Below are 20,414 nucleotides of genomic sequence, written 5' to 3'. Positions count from 1 at the left end.
TGAGCTTTAACTGATTAACTCTGGGTCTTTTTTAGTGGTCCTTTTCCTGTCCTTATTCTCTTTCCACCCTGCTCATATCTATTTTCCTGCCTAACACTTCTATTTCTAGTTGTGCATTTTATTCCTGTTTGAATTACAAACAACTTTTCACTGTCTTTTAATTTAGAAAAGTAATCTTTTGGTAACGTGTTAAAGACCTGTTCATTGAATCCCTAACATAACTTTCTTTGCATTCTTGAATTTTTAAGAAATTAAGCTATTATGATTCATATCTAAAATAAGATTTTTAAATTTGAGAACAAATTATCCCTTGGCAATTTCCTTTGGCATTTTACTTGATATCTAGACAAAACTAGATATTTTAAATGATCTTTACATGGCACAGCTGTTCAAGTTTATTTAACACATAACGAAAATTCAGCCCTTCTTTTATCTTCTGACTACAGAGTTACACTCAAATAAACCCATGGAACTGGTGAGAAATGAATCCTCTCTTTTCTGTGGTCATTGCTTGTTAAAGTGGCCTTCTCCGCTTTTGCAGCCCATGAGAATTAGGCTGCATTTTGATCTCATTCGGAGAGAGAATCACCAAGAGAAAACACCAACGTGTTTTCAAACTGAAAGATGAGTCCTCTATTGAGTAATCCTTTTCTATTGGGTAGGACTACTATCTTTTATTTTAAACTGAAATTACCATACTACTAAGCACCATTATACACTTTGAATTGTGTAAGAAATATAAGGTCCTTAAATAATTGTTGAATTGACTGTCTATAAAATTATTCCCATAGGGAGAGGAAGAAAAGTCACTTGAAGACAATGTCTATTTTGGAACTGTCAGTGATGATTCTGATATTGTTACCCTTGAGCCACCTAAGCTAGAAGAAACTGGAAATCAAGAAGAAGCTATAATTGTTAAAGAAGCACAGAGTCCAGAAGACTTTAACATGGGCTCTTCTTCTAGCAGCCATTATACATTCTGTCAGCCAGAAACTGGTAAGAACTACCTAAGGAATACACTGATAAGAGACTTAAGGTCTTCTATGACCACATTTTATATGATGGCTTGCTTGTTTTCTAACCCTAAATGTCAATGTATTGGAGTAAAACTCAAAGTTTTTTGTAGAATTTACTGTATCTAGTATTTTCCTATACTCTAGGGCCTAGAGTGCGGTAGTCCTCTGCTATAATAATAAATACCGTCTTCTGTCATTAAGTAAAATACCATCTTCTGTCATTAAGTAAAAGACAAAAAAATTTTTTTCAAGGTTTGTTAATGTCTCAAAGACTCCAGAATGCATTTAACATTTTTTATCATTGAGTGGGATACTGAACCATTCATCTAGAAGCAGAAGAAAGTTAAGATTTTTTTACTTACAGTGATACAAATTTTGTGTTAATGGTGAAAGAAACTTACTGAACTCTTTCAGATTCTTTAAATTATTAGTCATTCAATAAACATTGAGTGCTACCATGTCCCAAATAGGGTTCAAGGAGCAGGCAATACAGCAGCATCCCAAAGCCCCTGACCTTTGCATCTTTCATTTTATGTTGAGTTATGACAATGTGCCTCTCCTAAGTCACATTGTTAATACAGTTAATGCCTGTTGTTCAGACAGAATCATTTGGAGGTTAAAATATGAGTTACTGAGCTAGTTTCCTTTCTAAAATTTTTGGCTCAGTTTAGGGCTTTATATAACATGTCTTAAGGTAGATGTGAATATTTAGACATAGAATTACCATGTAAATAGTTAGACAGAGAAAATATAGGAAACAAACCTGTTATTAACCTACCCTTACTAATCTGTAATTGTAACCTAAGGATGATTTATGAGAAAGATACCTAGTAACACTCCTGATTCCAAAAATTTCCTAATGTGATGGAAAAACGGGAACATGGAGTATCTATTTCAATCATCTTTTTAGATTTCATCATTCTTTTTTTACATTTGCTGGAATCAGACAATGGAGTATTTGTTATTGCAGTTTAAGCTAATAAAATGTCAAATAGAGATTTTTAGCTATCTCATTTAGTGATGAGTTATTTTCCGTTAGTATGTCAGTAGTTTGCCTGTAAATAAAAGTTTGAAAACACTCTATTCAAGTAGTTAAATACTCTTCTGGCATTCTTAGTGGTTGTAGAGAAACTTGAGCCTTTGCCGGAATAGTGTACATTACACCTTTGTTTATGAAGGGGCTAATGTAATTGATCTTAGAATCCTTTTTGTTCACCAGATTTTATTTAAATCAAGGATTTGTGCTGTATTCAAGTAGTCTTCTTCCTTCTGTTTGTTTTTTTATTAAAGACAAGAGGTGCTGGTTTTATTTGCAAATATTCATGGACCAGGAATGGTAGTAAGATTGATCCAGGAGTATTGCAGAAGGGTCAAAGCAGACATTTAAGAAATCGATGCTACAAAACTTTATTTATCTCCTTTTTGAACTTGGATTTCTTGGGAATTTTACAGATTCAGTTGCGAAAAATATTTCCTTAGGTGTAATTTTATCCATTGCTATTCCTCTCAAAGGAATTAATTACTTCAATAAAGAAAATATTTAAAAATAATCAAAAATGACATTTGGACTGTGTTGAAAATACTATACATAGATCAATTGCCAAGAGTTTTTGTTCTCTTTCTCTTACCCCATATTTTTCATGGTATGTTAATTTCCCAGATTCTGCTGCTTAGTTATTTTGAATTTTCCTCTCCATTTCTCCATCTTGTAGGATTTCAAGTTTATTTTCTTCTTACAAATTGGATTCTTGTAGCAATATACTTTTTGTCGATTTAGGAACACTATGCACTGCCTCCTTAAGACCCTCTCCTCCCTCAATAAAACAAAGTTGGAAGTTGGTGAAAATTTGTGTGCTATATATGTTTTTTAAAAAGGCATGATTGTTAGATCTTGATGGAGCACAAATAACAATGTTAAGTGATAATTAAAATAAGTATTTTCAATTCTCTTTTCCTTTTTATTCTTTATAATAAAGCTTTATACATCTTTTTTCCTGTTTATTCACAAAAGAAAGGTGGTGGGAGAAGCTGTGGAAGATTCCTGAATGCATAAGGGGATGGGATGATCAACTGAAACACCATGTTCCTAGCCAACTCGCTTTCCAAGGTGGTGTGACTAAATCTGATCAGCTTTTCTAGAGCTGAATGTGCCTAGTCACATTTACTATTTACTTAGTGCTGTAAAGATATCTGTTGTCATCTCTGATACTCTAAACAGGTGTTTAAAATTGATCTTGTAATAAAGCTGGCTAAGCTTATTGCATGCCTTTGCATTGCCTGCATCTTGGATTATAGGCCAAATAAAGCTTTAAAGGAAGTTTAAAAATCAAAATTATCATATATATGGGTTAAAAAAGATGGAAGCATTAGGTAAGAATGTGAATTTATTAATATGGGTTAGGCTGATTTGTTATAATGAAGGCAATATATTTAGAATTAAATTTATTTATAGAATTTTGAGAAATGATTTTTTATACTTACCCATCTTAATACTGTCAGAAAATCTGAGTTAAATACTCCCAACTATGGTCATGAATGCCTTTGTATTATGTAATGCTTTGTTTAAGTCTTCCTTTCTTTCTCTTTGTCCAAGAAATGTAACCTCACTGCTGAGGCGACGGCATCTTGGAAAAACCTAGTGATCAAGAATAACCAGATAAACATGATGGGCATAAGGGTCATGAACAAAAGATCTCAGTGCATCTGTATCACTAAATATTAGAAATATTCATTCAGTAGTGCCTTTTGTCTTTGCGTTTGTTGATACAGTGTGAAAGTTAACTGAATCCAGTGTGATCCAGCTTGAAAACGTATTGCCTGATCTAAGTTACCAGCTTTCCTGTGGCATGGATATCCTGTGTTCTGAAGAACTGTTTTGCTTTTTAGAAGCATGAATGTTGTTTGGAGCTCTTTGTAGCAAATTCAAGTTGACAGTTTATCCTTACTTTTAGTGTGTTTTTGTTTGTTTTTTCCCTTCTAACTGGCCTGTGGAAATTGGTACTGAGTCATCTAATCATCTGTGTCAAGGTACAGGTCATTGACACATGAAGCAGTGTTAACAAATTATATATAGAAAACTGAAATTGGTTTTCTTCAGTGGAAATATCCAAGACTTGAGATTTCTTGTGGAATTTTTTTTTTCAATTTGTTGTTCTTTACTATTCTTTCATAAAGGAGCAGCGCCAGACTAGTCCTTAATATCGGAGATAGCTGTTGTGTCACTTCCTCATGCTGACATATTTACTAGAGGGTAAAATTAATAACCTTCTAGTAAGAGTGGCAGTCGAAGGGAAGGACTCATCTGACTTCTGGAAACCTGTGTTAAATGATAGTGCTTTGAACCTTGATTGTGGACTCATGGAATGGAAATGAAAGTAGGGTCCAGATACATCTAAGGAAACTTGGTAGTTACTGTATTTTGTTAAGTCACAGGAACTCCTTGTATACTTCCCTGTGTTCTTTAAATAGTTGAGCTTAAATTACCTCTATTTGAAATTGAATGAATAGAGAGAGGGGTTTCTTCCTTCCAGGAATAGTATTTGCTTATGGCTCTAATAGCAAAGTTGAACAGGCTATGAGAATGTTCGTTCTAATGGTGTAACTATAAGAGAAGTTTTTTAAGAAAATAGATGGACCTTCAAAAGCACAGAATATGGTCAACAGATTCTTGTGTATCACAGTTGAAATCCTTTATGTTTTGGCTTTGTGTTGATAAACTTGAAAACTTGAGTCTTGGTGTTGTTTTTTGTTTTTTGGCTGTCTTACATAAAAAGGCATGTAGGGGTGGTGATTATTCTAAATCATATTTACTAGCAAAGCTTTTCAAAATGTTTAATATTTATCTACATTTTTCTTTAAATAGTATTTTCATCTCAGCCTAGCGACGATGAATCAAGTAGTGATGAAACTAGTCATCAGCCCAGTCCTACCTTTAGACGACGCCGTGGTAGGAAGAAGACCGTTTCTAGTTCAGAATCTGAAGAACGGTTACTCACTGAACAAGAAATTGAACCCTCTAAGGAGTTGTGTAAACGTCAGTTCAGTAGTGGTCTCAATAAATGTGTTATACTTGCTTTGGTGATTGCAATCAGCATGGGATTTGGACATTTTTACGGTAAGTATTTGAAAATTTGTTATACATAAACTGATGGGCCAATGGAGAGGCATTAGGGTGAGGAATTCTAGGATCCGTTTTCAGTGTTATCATTAAGTATATGACTTTGGAAAGCTTGCAACCTCTTTGAGCCTCAGTTTTCTCATGAGGAAAATGGGGATATTGCTTCCTATCTCACAAAACTGTTTTCATTAAAATTAGGAAGTATTTACTTAAGAACTGTAAGGATTAATAGCATATCTATGTTTTTTTTTAAAGATTATAAGATTAAAAATCTGAAATTACCATGAGGCAAATCATTTTAATTTAGAATCACAAACTAGTTTTAACAACTGTGATTTTTATTAGGATTATTTAAATCCCAGTTGAAGTAGTTGCATTTGAAATGTCACAATAATTAACGCTCATTACTGCTACCTTCACGTTTCATGTAAGCATTATATTTTGTGACATTTGTTACTGTTCTGTGGCTCATGTGCTTTGAAAATTCATTTGTTTTATAGTTTTTTTTTTGTAGATAATTATTTTTTATTGAAGTATTACATTACATTAGTTTCAGGTGTACAACATAGTGATTCAACATTTATATACATGACAATTCTAGGTACCAGCTATCACCATACCAAGCTGTTACAATATCTTGACTATATTCATTACATCCCAGTTACTTATTATTTTACCATTGGAAGTGTGTACTTTTTTTTTTTTTTGTGAGGGCATCTCTCATATTTATTGATCAAATGGTTGTTAACAACAATAAAATTCTGTATAGGGGAGTCAATGCTCAATGCACAATCATTAATCCACCCCAAGCCTAATTTTCGTCAGTCTCCAATCTTCTGAAGCATAACAAACAAGTTCTTACATGGAGAACAAATTCTTACATAGTGAATAAGTTCTTACATGGTGAACAGTACAAGGGCAGCCATCACAGAAACCTTCGGTTTTGCTCATGCATTATGAACTATAAACAGTCAGTTCAAATATGAATACTCATTTGATTTTTATACTTGATTTATATGTGGATACCACATTTCTCTCTTTATTATTATTTTTTTTAATAAAATGCTGAAGTGGTAGGTAGATACAAGATAAAGGTAGAAAACTGTTTTATAGTTTAGTGTTCTACTTTGGTCACTGTTATCCTTGTTAGTGTTTCTGTACATTGACTCTATCTCCTTAATGCAAAGACGTTAAAAGTCTCTTGGGTTAAAAGAGGAAGGACTCCATGTGGTGTTATTTTTCATTTGGGAGTCTAACCATTGAGTCTTGTTTAACATGTATATTTGTACAAAGATGAGAATATCTGAGAACTGAACATTCACACTCTTAGCTGTATTAGAATTTGGGGGGAAAACTTAAACAAATGTTTAAATCCAGTCAACTTCACAGAGTTCAGTTTGCCCCATATTAACTACCTTTAGGTGTTTTGCCTGCATAATCCATAGTTCAATTTTCTGAATATTCCAGTTTTGTTCATTCCTTCCAACAATGTGTTCCTTATACAAACATTAAAGAATATGTGTACCCTGTGTTTATTTGTGGGAAGGATACATTACTCAACATAGTATAATATTAGAATAAACTTAATATACTTGTTTAAAGTCAGAGTCAGAAAAATGGGTTTCTTCTTGTATTTAACTTTATATTAATAAAAATAAGTATCTAGACTCCTGGTGGATGCCTACTTGAATTTAATACTGAGATACTGTAATTCATATCCTTCCTTGAAGTTTGTTCTAATGAGATGTGACTTGAAATATGTATTTAACATTTATTAGCTAGTTGGAGCAAATGTATAAATATGTTTTTTGAGCATGGTTTTTTTCCCCACAGGTAAACATGAAGGTAACAAAGGAGAAGGTCTTCTCTTAATCTTTTTTCTTACTAAAAAAATTAATTGGGTCGTGGTTTAATGTCAATCCAAAGTACATTGAAACCCCACCAATTGCACAATCTTTAAGTACTTAGAGGAAGATAAATTCAGAGAGGAGTGCTTTCAAAACTGAGAAATTACTGCCCTTTTATTTAGGATTTTAGTTACTTGTAAAATGTACTTTTAATGGATTATGTTTAATATGACATTTTCCTATACTTTTTCAAGTTATCTTTTCAGAATATGAAAAACCTGTGTCTGAAATAGGTCTATGTGGTAATGAGGTTCAAGTTCAGTGAACATACAAAAATTTACTTGAATGACTGTTAGCTTCTCAAGTCACTGTTTAAAGGATATCACATTTTTTTTCTTAATTCTGGTACTGACTGCAACACCTTAGTGAACTCTTTTGAGTTGATTTCAGAGCCAGTTTGAATTTCCAGTGTATCATGAAGTCAGTCGTTGTACTCCATAATCAGTCATTTGCTTTACAGTCATTTAACAAAAACATACTATTAAGTAAATCATTCAGAACATTGACCAGCCTTGGCTCCATATAAATTTGGAATGTCAGATCTGTCCTGGAAGGAAGAGAAAATTAGCAGGACTGTGTGGTACTGCTGCAGGTTCTAAAGATGCTTCAAAAGGTTTAAAAAAAGTCTTCACGTATGAAGCTCCTTTATTTTCTTCAGTTTTTACTTGTAGACTATCCATATTCTAAATCATCAGTGGAATTCAGTTGATTAGGTTTTATCATAGAATTGCTTTTCAAGTATTGACAGACTGCCCTGCTCTTCAACAGACAATATAAGAAAATATAACTAGATGCTAAATTACATGGCACAGATAAGAATTGCAGTTCAGAAGCTGTGCTTACTGAGTCATCCTGGAGGTGGTAGGATGTGATGAGTCTGGTGTTGTTATGCTTATGCTTGGCAGAATGAAAGCGGAGCATCCCAGCAGTGGAGAAGCTGAAGACCTGAAAGTAAACTTGATGGGTTTGGGAACAGTGAGAAGACTGACTGGACAGTAGCAGAAGTTATTCTTTGTATTTAGAAACAATGAAATTTATGTTGGAACATGTGAGATGCTGTTACATTGTAAAACATCTTGGAACCTGGGTAGGAGAGTTTGATTTATGGAGTGAGCTAACAGTAGTAATTTAAGAGGAAAAGTGGAAGAAGGAATGGTATAGAAAAAATTAGAACAATCAGCTGGAGGTTTTGCAATCCTAATATCCAGTGTTCAGGGTCTTGACAATGATAGTGGTAGTAGTGATGGAGAGAAAGTTTGTGAAATACAGAATACTGAAGTAGTAATGTTAAATAATATTTGGAGTCCAGGATACTTGAGATATTAGTGGTTAATTTTTTTAATTCCAGAAAATGTGTTAGCTGCTTTACTTTTGGAGTTATGGGTGTTGCTAGATGGTAAATAGATGGTTTAATGCTTAGTACAGTTTAGTTTTTACTGAACTTTGTTCTAGAATAGTTTAGGGCAGGTGTTTAAATTTGATTCTTTTTTATGAAGACTCCCCCAAATTTTGTCCAACAGGCAGCTAACTTCCAGTTAGCTGGAAGTTCTGGTGAGATTGGGACCTTACCTCTAGGAGAGAAGTCAGAGCAGTCTTACAGTGGTGAAAACCGACAGTGGGTTGATGTGATTAAGATAGGCAGATTTGTAGACATGAATAGAAGGCCAAAAATTATGCCTTGGGCAGTAATGCTTTGTAGTTAGGCAGCTGTTGATGTAGGGAGAGAAAAACCCCAATAGTGAGATTGATAGAGCCCATGTTAAAATGTTATCAAACATATGCTACATAATAGTACTGTGAATTCAGATCTCAATATGTAGTTTTAGATTATTTTCCAGGGGGTAAAGGAATACATCCTATTTGCAGTTTGAAAAGAAAGTTAGAGGTTTTCTGTTTCTCTGGGAACTACAGATGAATTTATTTCAACTTTTTAAAAAATCTTAGTAATACTGAAAATTTTGAGTAATATTGAAACAAATTTGCTGTGCTATTATAAATAGGAAAATTTAAAGATAGGAAGTGAATTGTAACAATATCATAGCTGTCAACTGGTAACAGTGGTCTGTTATTTGGCAGAAGTTTTCTCTTTTGTGTTTTTCAAGATGTATTGTAGAAATTAAAAATTAATTTTTTTTTAGCAGTAAGGGAAGAACTAGTAAACTGTCATTACAGTCTTCCATTATAAAATCCTGTGATGTCTTTACATAAAGCTCCACCACTCAGTACATGTAATGTTAAGGTTGCCAAATGCATTTTGCCTAATTTTTTATTTTGTGTTGGTTTTTTTTTCTCATGCATGAAGCATGTAGCAGCATGTGAATTGCATGTCTTGACAGATTCTAACATTTTGATTTGTAGGGTGGAAATCCAGGGAATACTATTTGGTTTAACATGCCTTTTATCATGCTGGGATAAGGATGGTGGTACTCCAATACAGACCTGACCAATGCAGGATTCTTAAAAGATTTGGCTTTGGAATGGTGGTAATCAAAGTTAGCCAGTTATTTTTCTTGCCATCCTTTTTGGGCTTGTGTTAGATCACTTAGGCAAAATACAGTGAGAAAAAAAATAGTTTTATTTTCCCTCATTGACTTTTAACCTATAAATAGACTCCTGTAAATGGTTGTTTCTTTCTCTGCGAAATGGGGGAATGCAACATTTCATATACCTTAAATATTTCCTCATAAACAACAAACTTGAGTGCCTTCAATATAGTAAGATAAAACACTACATAAATTGTTCTTTGTTAGGGTATTGTGGGCTGGCTTGTTCTGTCAGAAGGATAGTGAACTACTTACATGTCTCTGGGTGTATGCTAAATAAAATAAAAACATATTAACTTATTTAGCCTGATTTTATATTAAGATGAACATCCATCCACCACCATTCTATGAATGACTCCATGAGATTTTACTTTTTATTCTTTATGTAATCAGAATTTCTGTAGATCTGCAAAATGCTGATACTTTGAGGAGAATGGTCCTATCCAGATATAGTAAATATATGCAGATTAAATGTTTTAGTATGTGTTTGAAAAGTTGGTGATTATAATACTTGTTATATATATTCCTAATACAAATTTTCATTTTTAGGCACAATTCAGATTCAGAAGCGTCAGCAGTTAGTCAGAAAAATACATGAAGATGAATTGAATGATATGAAGGATTATCTTCTTCAATGTCAACAGGAACAAGAGTCGTTTATAGATTATAAGGTGTGTAGTACTAACAAGTTTTATAAAATATAATTGTTAGCCAATAGGTATTGTGCCATTCAGATAACTACAGTGCAGATTAGTAAATCAGTAATAACAATGGTAATTGTTCGTTGAGTACTTACTGTGTCCTAGTCACTATTACCTCACATACATTATTTCTTCTTTCTCACTGCAAATTAAGCACATTAATGTCATTTTATAGATAGGAAAGAGATTCACAAAACTAAAGTAACTTTTCCAAGGCTAGCAGTTGGCAGATCTGAACTTAATTCCATTTGTCTGATTCCAAAGTTAATTGTTCCTAATCACTATATTATAATTAACTTTATTTTTAATTGATACATGTAAAACATTATTATTATTAACATTCATTCTTACAGAGATGAGCAAAACATTTTCAGTCAGTGAGAGAAAGAGAAGGAGAGTTTATATTTTCTGTAAGATCGTCCCTTGATCAAGGGAAATAATCAGCCAGTCCTTTTTCTATGGATTATTCTTAGTTCTGAAGGAAGAGAGAGCATGTTAATACTTTTCCTGAAACTCACCTAGCTCCAACAGGATTGTGTTGTTCATTCTGTTCAGTCACCTAACTTTAGCTGGGCTCATGTCTAGTTCTTTAGGAAAGGTGTAGGGATTATAGGTAAACTCAGGATAGAAAAGTAAACTGCTCCTTTTTCCTCCCATTCCCCCAGATGGTTATGGCATTTTAGATATGTATCCTTTTAGGGTTATAATATTTTAGATATGTATCCTTTTAGGGTTATAATATTTCTTTAGAAGAGAGAATCCCCTTCATATCTGAATAATTTTTTTCAGGGAAGGACTCCTGAAGTTCATTGTAAATAGTGTAGATTTTTCCCTACCTTGATCGGAGGATAAAAAGAGTAACCTTTTTCTTCTTAACTACCATGGTTTTTAGTTCCATGGGATGATGTTGACTTTTAGGAAACCTGCCCTGCATAGATCCTTATTGAATCAGTTCTTGCAGATAGCTTGTCTCTAGCTTTTAAATATGGTTTGGATTTTAAAGATCTTCATGGAAGGCCTTGCCAGAATCTGCTAATCAGTCACTTAATTCAAGATTATGGAGTTTACTGGGTACAGAATGATGTACCTGCCAATCACCCTGTGATCCCTTGTGCTCTTGTGTTTAAAGATAATGCTACATCAGTCTGTTCTACTTCTGTGGGTAGACAAAACTTGTTTTTTCTCATACGGGGTGAGCAAATGAAATGACTTTAATGAAATTCTAAAATTTAAGTTGTTCACTGAGAATTGATGAACCAGACAGTAAAGAGAGATTTTTTTTTTTTTTGGCCTATTTCTGTAAATTAGGTCTCTTTCTGGTCTGATTCAAATGGGATAACAATATCTATGGTAAATTAAGCACAGTTAAAGTTTTTGCTGATTTATACATAAGATATTTTAACTAGATAATGCCATAACCATTAACCTGTTTAAACATACTGCTTTAGTTTCTTGCTGTCTTGGTGAAAGTTTGTTACTAATACATATGTCGAAAGAAAAATCATATCATTCAATGCTACCTTGAACTGTAGCAAAATTCTATAAACATGATGAAACATGATTTATTTTTGTTAAGAGTGCTGACTTCAGAGTTACACTGCTAATCTGATTACAGTCTCTTTCTAAAGATTTTAAATTGGAGAAATTAGTTATAAATGTTACCAAGACTCAGTCTGTCCACAAGTGCTAGGAGAATTTGTATGACTTATCTGAACTTAACCTAGAGATATTAATTTACATAGGACTAAGATTTTTCAAATAGGACTAAGATTATTGAAATTTTTTTCCCTCAAAGAGTGCAATGAATTTTTGGAAGCTTGATGTCATCTCTAGCTTTAATTTTACTCTTTAAAAAAGATAATCTCCTTTACTCAAGGATCAGAGAAGCCTTTAGTCCTGCCTTAATTCTCTCTACAAGCCTTTTCAGGGGAGATTGGAGTCCTGTAGTCAAAAGATAGAAGTCTTGTCTCTTTTTCTCCTGACTTATAAGTGGGCCTAGAAACCAGTAAGGCTTTTGTATGATAATGAAAACACTAATCAATTCCCCATGTCTCTTATTTTTAAAATCTTATTAGGGATAAACTAAGCTCTTTTTTTCCTGTTTTTAAATTTTTCCAGCATGCTGTGTTCTTATTTTGTAGATCTCTGATGAGTGTTTTCTTGCATATGAATCTTGTATTTTCCATTTTTTTATACATTCAAAATACTACGTAAAGGATAGTCTGCAGAAATAGACACTAAAATTTTTTGGAGTATTTGTTCTGCCTTAAAGATGTAAATTCAGCTTTTAAAGCACTTTTTTTTCCTTCTTTGTCAAAAAATTTAGTCATTGAAGGAAAACCTTGCAAGGTGTTGGGCCCTTACCAAAGCAGAGAAGACATCCTTTGAAACTCAGAAAAAGACCCTTAATACAGAAAATCAGTATTTAAGAATATCTCTGGAGAAGGAAGAAAAAGCCTTATCATCATTACAGGAAGAGTTAAGGAAAGTAAGAGAACAGATTAGGATATTGGAAGATAAAGGAACAAGTACTGAGTTAGTTACAGAAAATCAGAAACTTAAGGAGCATTTGGAAGAAGAAAAGCTGAAAACACACAGCTTCCTTAATCAAAGGGAGACTCTATTGGCAGAAGCAAAGATGCTAAGAAAGGAACTGGAGAGAGAACGACTAATAACTGTGGCATTAAGAGTGGAACTCCAGCAGTTAAGCTCTCATCAGTCATATGGTGACCCAGATTCTCCCAACATATTGACTGAAAAAAAGGAAATAGAAATCTTACGGGAAAGACTCACAGAGCTGGAGCAGAAGCTAACCTTTGAACAGCAACGTTCTGATTTGTGGGAAAGACTGTATATTGAAGCAAAAGATCAAAATGGAAAACAAACTGATGGGAAAAAGAAAGGGAGCAGAGGAAACCACAGAGCTAAAAATAAGTCAAAGGAAACATTTTTGGGTTCAGTTAAGGAAACATTTGATGCCATGAAGAATTCTACCAAGGAGTTTGTGAGGCATCATAAAGAAAAGATTAAACAGGCTAAAGAAGCTGTGAAAGAAAATCTGAAAAAATTCTCAGATTCAGTTAAATCCACTTTCAGGAATTTCAAAGATATTACCAAGAATATCTTTGATGAAAAGGGCAATAAAAGATTTGGTGCTACAAAAGGAGGAGCAGCTAAAAAGCCAGCAGTTTTTAGTGAATATAAAGCACGTACACAAAACCAGAATAGTAGAGGCCCTACTGTGCATAGAGAGGGAAGGAAAGAAAAGCCAATTCACTTTAAAGAATTTAGAAAAAACACGAATTCACCAAAATGCAGTGCTGAGCATGACTGTAGTGAAAATTATAATTCCTTCAGAAAGGCTTGTTCTGGTGTATTTGAATGTGCTCAACAAGAATCCATTAACCTTTTTAATAATAAAGTGTTTAATCCTGTAAGGATAGATGAATTCAGACAGTTAATTGAAAGATACTTATTAGAAAAACTGGATAGTTTTCATCATTGGAAAGAACTTGATCAATTCATCAATACATTTTTCCTAAATGGTGTTTTTATACATGATCAGAAGCTCTTCACTGACTTTGTTAATGATGTTAAAGATTATCTTAAAGACATGAAGGAATATCAAGTAGATAATGGTGGAGTGTTTGAGAAGTTGGATGGATATATATATAGACACTTCTTTGGTCACACTTATTCCCCTCCATATGGACCCAGGTCGGTTTACATAGCACCATGTTATTATAATAGTTTTTAACATTTATAGATTGAATAGCACTTATATCATTTGATAAGTTTCTTGGAATGTTACTATTTGTAAAGTACTTTTTATTTTTAAAAAATTATTTTTAAAAGTACTTGAATTTCCAGAAAATTTAGATAGATGTAACTTTTAGTAGCTTGTACATATTGAAAATTTCATATAATCAGTTTGACTTGAGCAAATGTTTTAATTTCTACCTTAAAAATCAATTAAGGAGCTATAATTCCTATTTCAGCCCATTTCTTTTCATTATAATGTACATGTAAAGATAATCAACTTAAGGGAAATTGTTTTCCTTAGTCTTTTATTTATTTACTCACTTTGGGAAGCTAGAAGCAATACCAATTTCACTCTGAAATAAGAACCCATATATAACAATTTGGATGTCTTGTTTATTTCCATTTGTCTATTCCATTTACCAACTAAACTGATATTTAATACAGTTACAGAATTATTGTTGTAAAGGTAGAGGCATGAAAAGGCAAACTTAGCAAGCAATAAGTTTTATGTGTGTGCTTTATACAGAAATTAAAATAACTTTGTATCCATTGCTTATCAGCTTTACATTCTGTAAATGAAACTTGCCTCATCTTCAAATATTAGCTTTATTTTTTATCTTTTGAGAGTTATATATATCTTTTTAAATAAGTATAATGTGTCTATAAAATAATGAGATGGATTCTAGTGTCTTTAGTCATTAAACAAATCTCTAGTGCCTAAATGAGCAAAGCACTGTGAGGCTTCCCTGAGGGAAACAAAATTCTTGCTGTCAATGAGCTCACAAGCTTTTGGAGAGTTAGGTCAGTAAAAGAAATGAAGTGGAGGCACAGAAGCATATTGTATATGGTGTGGAGATGTTTGGGAAGGCTTCATGAGTGAGATGGCCTTTGAACTCAATTTGTTTTTCAAACTGGCTTTTGAAGAATGGGAATTTGCCTTGCAGGTAGGGTAGGACATTTACACAGATTTGGAGTTCTGAAGACATGGTACTTTAAGGACACCAGGTAGTGCTGGAGTATGTGGTGAAGAAAGAAATAGATCATGGAGGACCCCATTTTTTGCTAAAGGTATTGCTTTGTCACATTTTGGATCACTGGGAGCAGCCTGGAAGATTGGTTGGACAAGGTGAAGCTAGAAGTTGGTCTTTGAAACAATACACACATGAGCTGATGAATATCTGAACCAGGATAATAGTAGGAGTAGAAAGGAGACAGATTTGAACAATACATAGTAGGTAAAATTGGTGGTATTTCTCGTGAAAAAGAAGTAGAAAGTAACAGTAACTTCCACATTTTTGGGTTGGGTTACTAGGTGGATAGTGGTAACACTAAGGTAAGGAATACCAGAAGGTTTCGGAATTGTCAATGAGGATCGTGTTTGGTGGTACTTATTGATATCCAAGTGGAGAGAATTACTGGCCATTAGTTATATGACTCTTTCACTAGATGTGTGTGTGTCTAGGCTGGAGGTATTTATCAGACTCCTAGGGAATACCAACATTTAAGGGGCTGTAGGGAAAGAAGACTGAGAATGACAAGCCAAGAGTGACATCTTGAATCCAAAGATCATCTCAAGTAAAGGAGTATGTGTAAGTGTGTCAAATGCTTTAAAAAAAGAAAAAAGACCAGATATTTTGGTTGGGAAATTTGGTGAGTTTGGATCGCATTATAGACTGTTTCAGTGAAGTAGTGGTAGAAGGCTGATTGTAGAAATTGAGGAAAGCAGTCCTTATGAACCTTAGCTGTAAGAGGAAAAAAAAGAGGCTTTTCTTTGTTTCTAAGAGATGTGTACAAATCTCTGCTGAGAAAAGAAGCCAATAGGGAGAGATTGATTTTTACAGGAAAAGAAAAATAATGGAAGCACATCTCATTATTTTATTGCCACATTTCTGTTTATCTTGTTAAGTGTCTCCTTTTTTTGCCAGTACAGTTATGTTGGTCTGTTTTTCCTTCTGTAAGCTAAAAGTATAATACTCACTGAATCTTTTTGGTATGGTATGCTAGGATTATATTTCAGATTGATTTAACATCTTTTCTCAGAGTGTTCAAATAATAGATTAATGGAGAAAAACATTAAAATTGTTTCTTGTTTAAATAAATTTAACCTAACATAGATGAAAAATGTGTTTACTGCTTTCAGTCGACCAGATAAAAAGCAACGTATGGTAAATATTGAAAACTCCAGGCATCGAAAACAAGAGCAGAAGCACCCTCAGCCACAACCTTATAAAAGGGAAGGTAAATGGCATAAATATGGTCGCACTAATGGAAGACACATGGCAAATCTCGAAATAGAATTGGGGCAATTACCTTTTGATCCAAAATATTGACCACGATTCGTTTAAATTAGAAAACTGTAACAGAAATATGGATGCTTCTATAATGTTTGTATTGAAACTAAGATGAAATTATCAGGATATCTTTTTATCATTTCTAAATATTAGTTTGATGACTTTATATTATTAATTAGAAGCATCAGGCAAAAGCTTACTAACCTGCAGTTTCCTGTAGTTTAGCTTTGCTGAATTTTTTTGGCGCTGGAGGTGATCAACTCTAGTTTTATTATTAAGGAAGCCAGGCATGCAACAGATTGTGCATGAGATGAGGCTTCCTTTCAGTGTGTGAGCTTAAAATGAGCTCAAATCATACATGACAAAGTGTAATTAACACTGATATTTGTGTTAAATTTGCAGTAGAGCCTGAATAAAGTACTTTGTGATGAAATTTCATCTCTAACATTTTATAATGTTATATTTGCTTCTTGTCTTTTTGTGGGTTCAAGAGCCCGTTGACTTGTGAAGAATTTGCTGTCTTCTTATGAGCTTGCTGACTTGTTCTCTTGTGAAATTTCTTGCACATCTGAATATTGTGGAAGAAACAATAAAACCTACACCATAAGGAAAACCAAAGGCCTTTATTTAAAATCTGGCATTTTGTTAATACATGATTTTATACTTTGTGATATTTTGCATGCATTTCCTCAGTAATGATATTTGGTAAAGCAATTCATAGTGGTTTTTTGCTAGTTCCATGAATCTTACCCAGTGTTGACTAGTGTATTTAAGCAGCATCTGAATATTTCTACCGAGCTTTACCAAATATCTGTTTCTCTGAGAAAGATCTAAACACAGCTCAAGATTTTTCACCTTCTGTCAAGTTTCCCTTTTAACTTCCGTTCATAGACATGTATGTGACTCCCAGTTCGACCTTCTGGCAAATGAGTGTGGAAGAACACAGCGGTTCTCTCATAGTTGCTTGAAATTAGGAAAGCACTTATTTCCTAGAAGCAAAAAAATGTTTAAGTAAATAAAGGTTACATTTTGCTGAGTATTGTTTCAAAATTTTAGAATGATCTATTCTGGTTTGTGCTTCTGTAACTTTTTCTTAATAAAAGAATAATTCATGATAAGTAACATACACCTTGATAGTTAACTGGGGCTGATTCTGATTACGGAAAAGACCAGTTACAAAACACACAGGTTGAAAGAGACATAAAAAAGTTACGTTGTCTCTTTACCTGAGTGTTTGCTAAACCTAAAGTGAAATAAAAATACTGAGTTTCCCCTTGTTTCCTTACCGCCTCCAAAACGCTGAAGATGATCAAGTGAGAAGGCAATGTTGACTCATTTTGAAACTCTTTATACAGCCAGTTTAAGGGACTTAGATAAAATATATCGGCTTCATCAAGGTACTGACTTTTTCCAGTCAGGTTTGGGGGGCACTGGAGAAATCTCATTGGAAGTGGGTAGTGAACATGGCTGTGAAAAGAAAGTTACCATTATAGTTACAAGAAGTTAAAAAAGATACTGAAAGTTTTCAAATTGTTCTTAAGCTATATCATGTTCATGTAACAAAATGACAGACCAGGTTCTAATTAAGGTGAGGGAGCAAAGCCTTCAGTGCAGTTTTCACAAAGATGGAGAATGTGATTGTCACACCGTGTATTTGCACAGCAGCATGACCTACAAGTCTAAACTAAAGCATGAAACTCCATTTCAACGTAGGATAGTAGGCCAGCAGCTTGGGGGGCTGTAATGATCCTTTTCCAGGAAGGTAAGGGCCTTTGGGACCAGGTAGGTTACTTGTCCATAAGAGTAATTCCCCATAGGCTTATTTGCAAGGTAGAAAACTGGTCATGAAGCAGAAAAGATTCTTCCTCTCTTCCCTTTGTGCTCTAAAAGGGATGGATTGCATCCTTAAATGATAAGTTTTTCCTGGGTTTTTTGTTTTTGTTGTTACATATTTATATAAGACTTGGTAAGAGAGAGCAACATATGCCTACTGGTGACATCCAAATAAGTAACGGTTTTATTGTAGCATAGACTACAGTGTATGTAAAAAAGATGGTTGATGAATTATGACAACTTAGGCCAGTTACTTGGGGCATGCAAAAAGCCATGTTTGTAATTGCCTTGGGAAAAATAAATGTGTGGTTCCTGTGAAATGAATACAGTAAATTTATCTAAGGCCTAATACTTTGACTTATAATTTTGGAGATGAAGGTCTTGCTTCAACAGGAAAGCAGAAGCAGTTGAGAAAAAGCTTCCAGCTTTATATTCCAAAGTAGGCACTACACTTTGTTTTGTTCCATTTGTGCATTTTGAAAAAATGTCAGATGGAAATTTGGTGAACTATACAAAGCCTAAGACATCCACTATACCAATCATATATGGAAGTCATCTTTGGTACCTCTAGAATTTCTGTTCTTTGCAGTGTTACCACTAATGTGAGCATTCAGGGAAAGTAAATGTTCCTCTCTCAGCTCTAGTCTTTTTTTTTTCAGGAATGTGCCCACTGTTTTGTTTGTTTATTTATTTATTTTCTGGCTGTAGGTATCAGCTTATGTTTAACTTTTTTTTTTTTTGAGAGGGCATCTCTCATATTTATTGATCAAATGGTTGTTAACAACAATAAAATTCTGTATAGGGGACTCAGTCTAGTCTTTTTTTATATAGTCAGAGAACCTCAGGTTGAATTTGGGGTCTTATATCTAACCTGAGGCTTTTGCTAAGCAATTCTAATTTCCCAAATGGTGTACTACCGATTGGAATTAATGATTCAGTGAAGTAGAGTATTCCAAAGTGTTACCTTAAAATGATACCAACTTTGATAATTGACTGAACATGCACATTAACTTCAGATTATTTAAAGCCAGATTAAATTAAATAGGTACAGAGTTTTCACAAGGAAAGCTCTTTGCTCTTGCATTGTTCAGTGGGCAACTGATAACTAATACAACCTTCTAAAATACAGGCATAGGGTCAAATGGATGTCTTTTTAAATACCCTGCATAGTAAAGGCAGTTCTAGCATTACTTTCCCCAGAAACTCTTTAATTCAAGCATTAGAATATCATCTGAATGAATTCCCTAATTTTTACAGGCAAGACAACTGATACTCAGACTGGTTTAAGACCAACAGTCCGGTAGTAAATCTGGACTAGAATCCAGAGTTCTGAGGTTAATTCAAAATTGTATAAAATGAAAATGTATCACAAAAATTTGTAGTAAGATCAATAATAACTGAATTTCTTTTAAGAACACCAACAAACTATAGAACATTTTATACTCCATTTAAATCAGATAACAGCATATGGTGGAACAACTTTTATTACCTATAGTGAGGAGTAGAATGGCAAGGCATCATTACAAATACTGAAGCTGAAGATGTACTGGGATTTTTGTAACAGAGTTCTTGAATATAAGCCATGACATCAAGAGTGCCTCGTTGATGAACTAAACCAGTGTAGAGGGCGAGGAGCATATTTGAAAAAAACAGGAAACTTAGAGCTGGTTTCTTCCAAGTTTTCATGTGGTGTAGTGAGTACCCTATATGAAAACAGACACATTGAGTCATAATACTGGCAATCTTGTTTTCATAATGGATAAGCCAATGTTAACTGCAGATACATTTGTCATCTTTCAGGGAAGTAGCACAAGCTGTAATGACAAGAAGAAGTAGGTCATCTTTGTAACCTCTCTGACCGTTCACTACCATTGTCCATTGTCATCCATGTCTTTGACCTTTTTCTAGAAAAAGGAATTGAGGTATAGTGGAAAGATTATGGCTAGGGAGTCCAACAGACCCACATTTAAGTTCTAACTCTGGCACAATCTGCTTTACTTTGCTGAGCATAAGTTTCCCAATCTGCAAATGGGATAACAGAACCTTTTTCAAGTACTAGGAAAAAAACGTTCAGTGCCTACTATCCTGGCACACGGTAGTTGCCAAATAAATAGGAATTTTATTCCATTTATCTTCCATTTATCTATTTAATCTCCCAAGCACTAGCAATGGATTGTGTACATAGAAGTTTCAGTCATTCTGGAGGAAGTATAGCAGTATCCTCTTAGAAAAATGCACTACTGG

General features: G+C 33.8%; 2 protein-coding genes across 8 annotated transcripts in view; one reads left to right on the top strand and one right to left on the bottom strand.

Annotated features, from left to right (window-relative positions):
- Nucleotides 1-16,975, top strand: part of CCPG1 (cell cycle progression 1) — a 39,828-nt gene extending 22,853 nt beyond the window's left edge. For 2 of the 4 annotated variants that reach the window (XM_036919401.2, XM_057488823.1), the window contains 6 exons: nucleotides 792-996; nucleotides 3,028-3,123; nucleotides 4,879-5,130; nucleotides 10,133-10,254; nucleotides 12,611-14,001; nucleotides 16,187-16,975. In XM_036919401.2, the coding sequence (XP_036775296.2) occupies nucleotides 792-996; nucleotides 3,028-3,123; nucleotides 4,879-5,130; nucleotides 10,133-10,254; nucleotides 12,611-14,001; nucleotides 16,187-16,376 (2,256 nt within the window). In that variant the 3' untranslated portion in view covers nucleotides 16,377-16,975. The remainder of the gene's footprint in view (nucleotides 1-791; nucleotides 997-3,027; nucleotides 3,124-4,878; nucleotides 5,131-10,132; nucleotides 10,255-12,610; nucleotides 14,002-16,186) is intronic. The other 2 variants (XM_057488822.1, XM_036919405.2) reach the window with 2 other exon arrangements.
- The window catches only part of PIGB (phosphatidylinositol glycan anchor biosynthesis class B), a 62,399-nt gene continuing 58,930 nt past the window's right edge, over nucleotides 16,946-20,414 (bottom strand). For all 4 annotated transcript variants that reach the window (XM_057488824.1, XM_057488826.1, XM_057488825.1 and 1 more), the window contains 3 exons: nucleotides 19,660-19,873; nucleotides 17,624-17,804; nucleotides 16,946-17,326 (listed from right to left, as the gene is read on the bottom strand). In XM_057488824.1, the coding sequence (XP_057344807.1) occupies nucleotides 17,189-17,326; nucleotides 17,624-17,804; nucleotides 19,660-19,873 (533 nt within the window). In that variant the 3' untranslated portion in view covers nucleotides 16,946-17,188. The remainder of the gene's footprint in view (nucleotides 17,327-17,623; nucleotides 17,805-19,659; nucleotides 19,874-20,414) is intronic.

The sequence above is a fragment of the Manis pentadactyla genome, chromosome 11, assembly GCF_030020395.1.
Source record: "Manis pentadactyla isolate mManPen7 chromosome 11, mManPen7.hap1, whole genome shotgun sequence".
Lineage (NCBI taxonomy): Eukaryota > Metazoa > Chordata > Mammalia > Pholidota > Manidae > Manis > Manis pentadactyla.
Note: the sequence above shows the minus strand (reverse complement) of the source record. Positions and strands in the feature narration are given on the sequence as shown.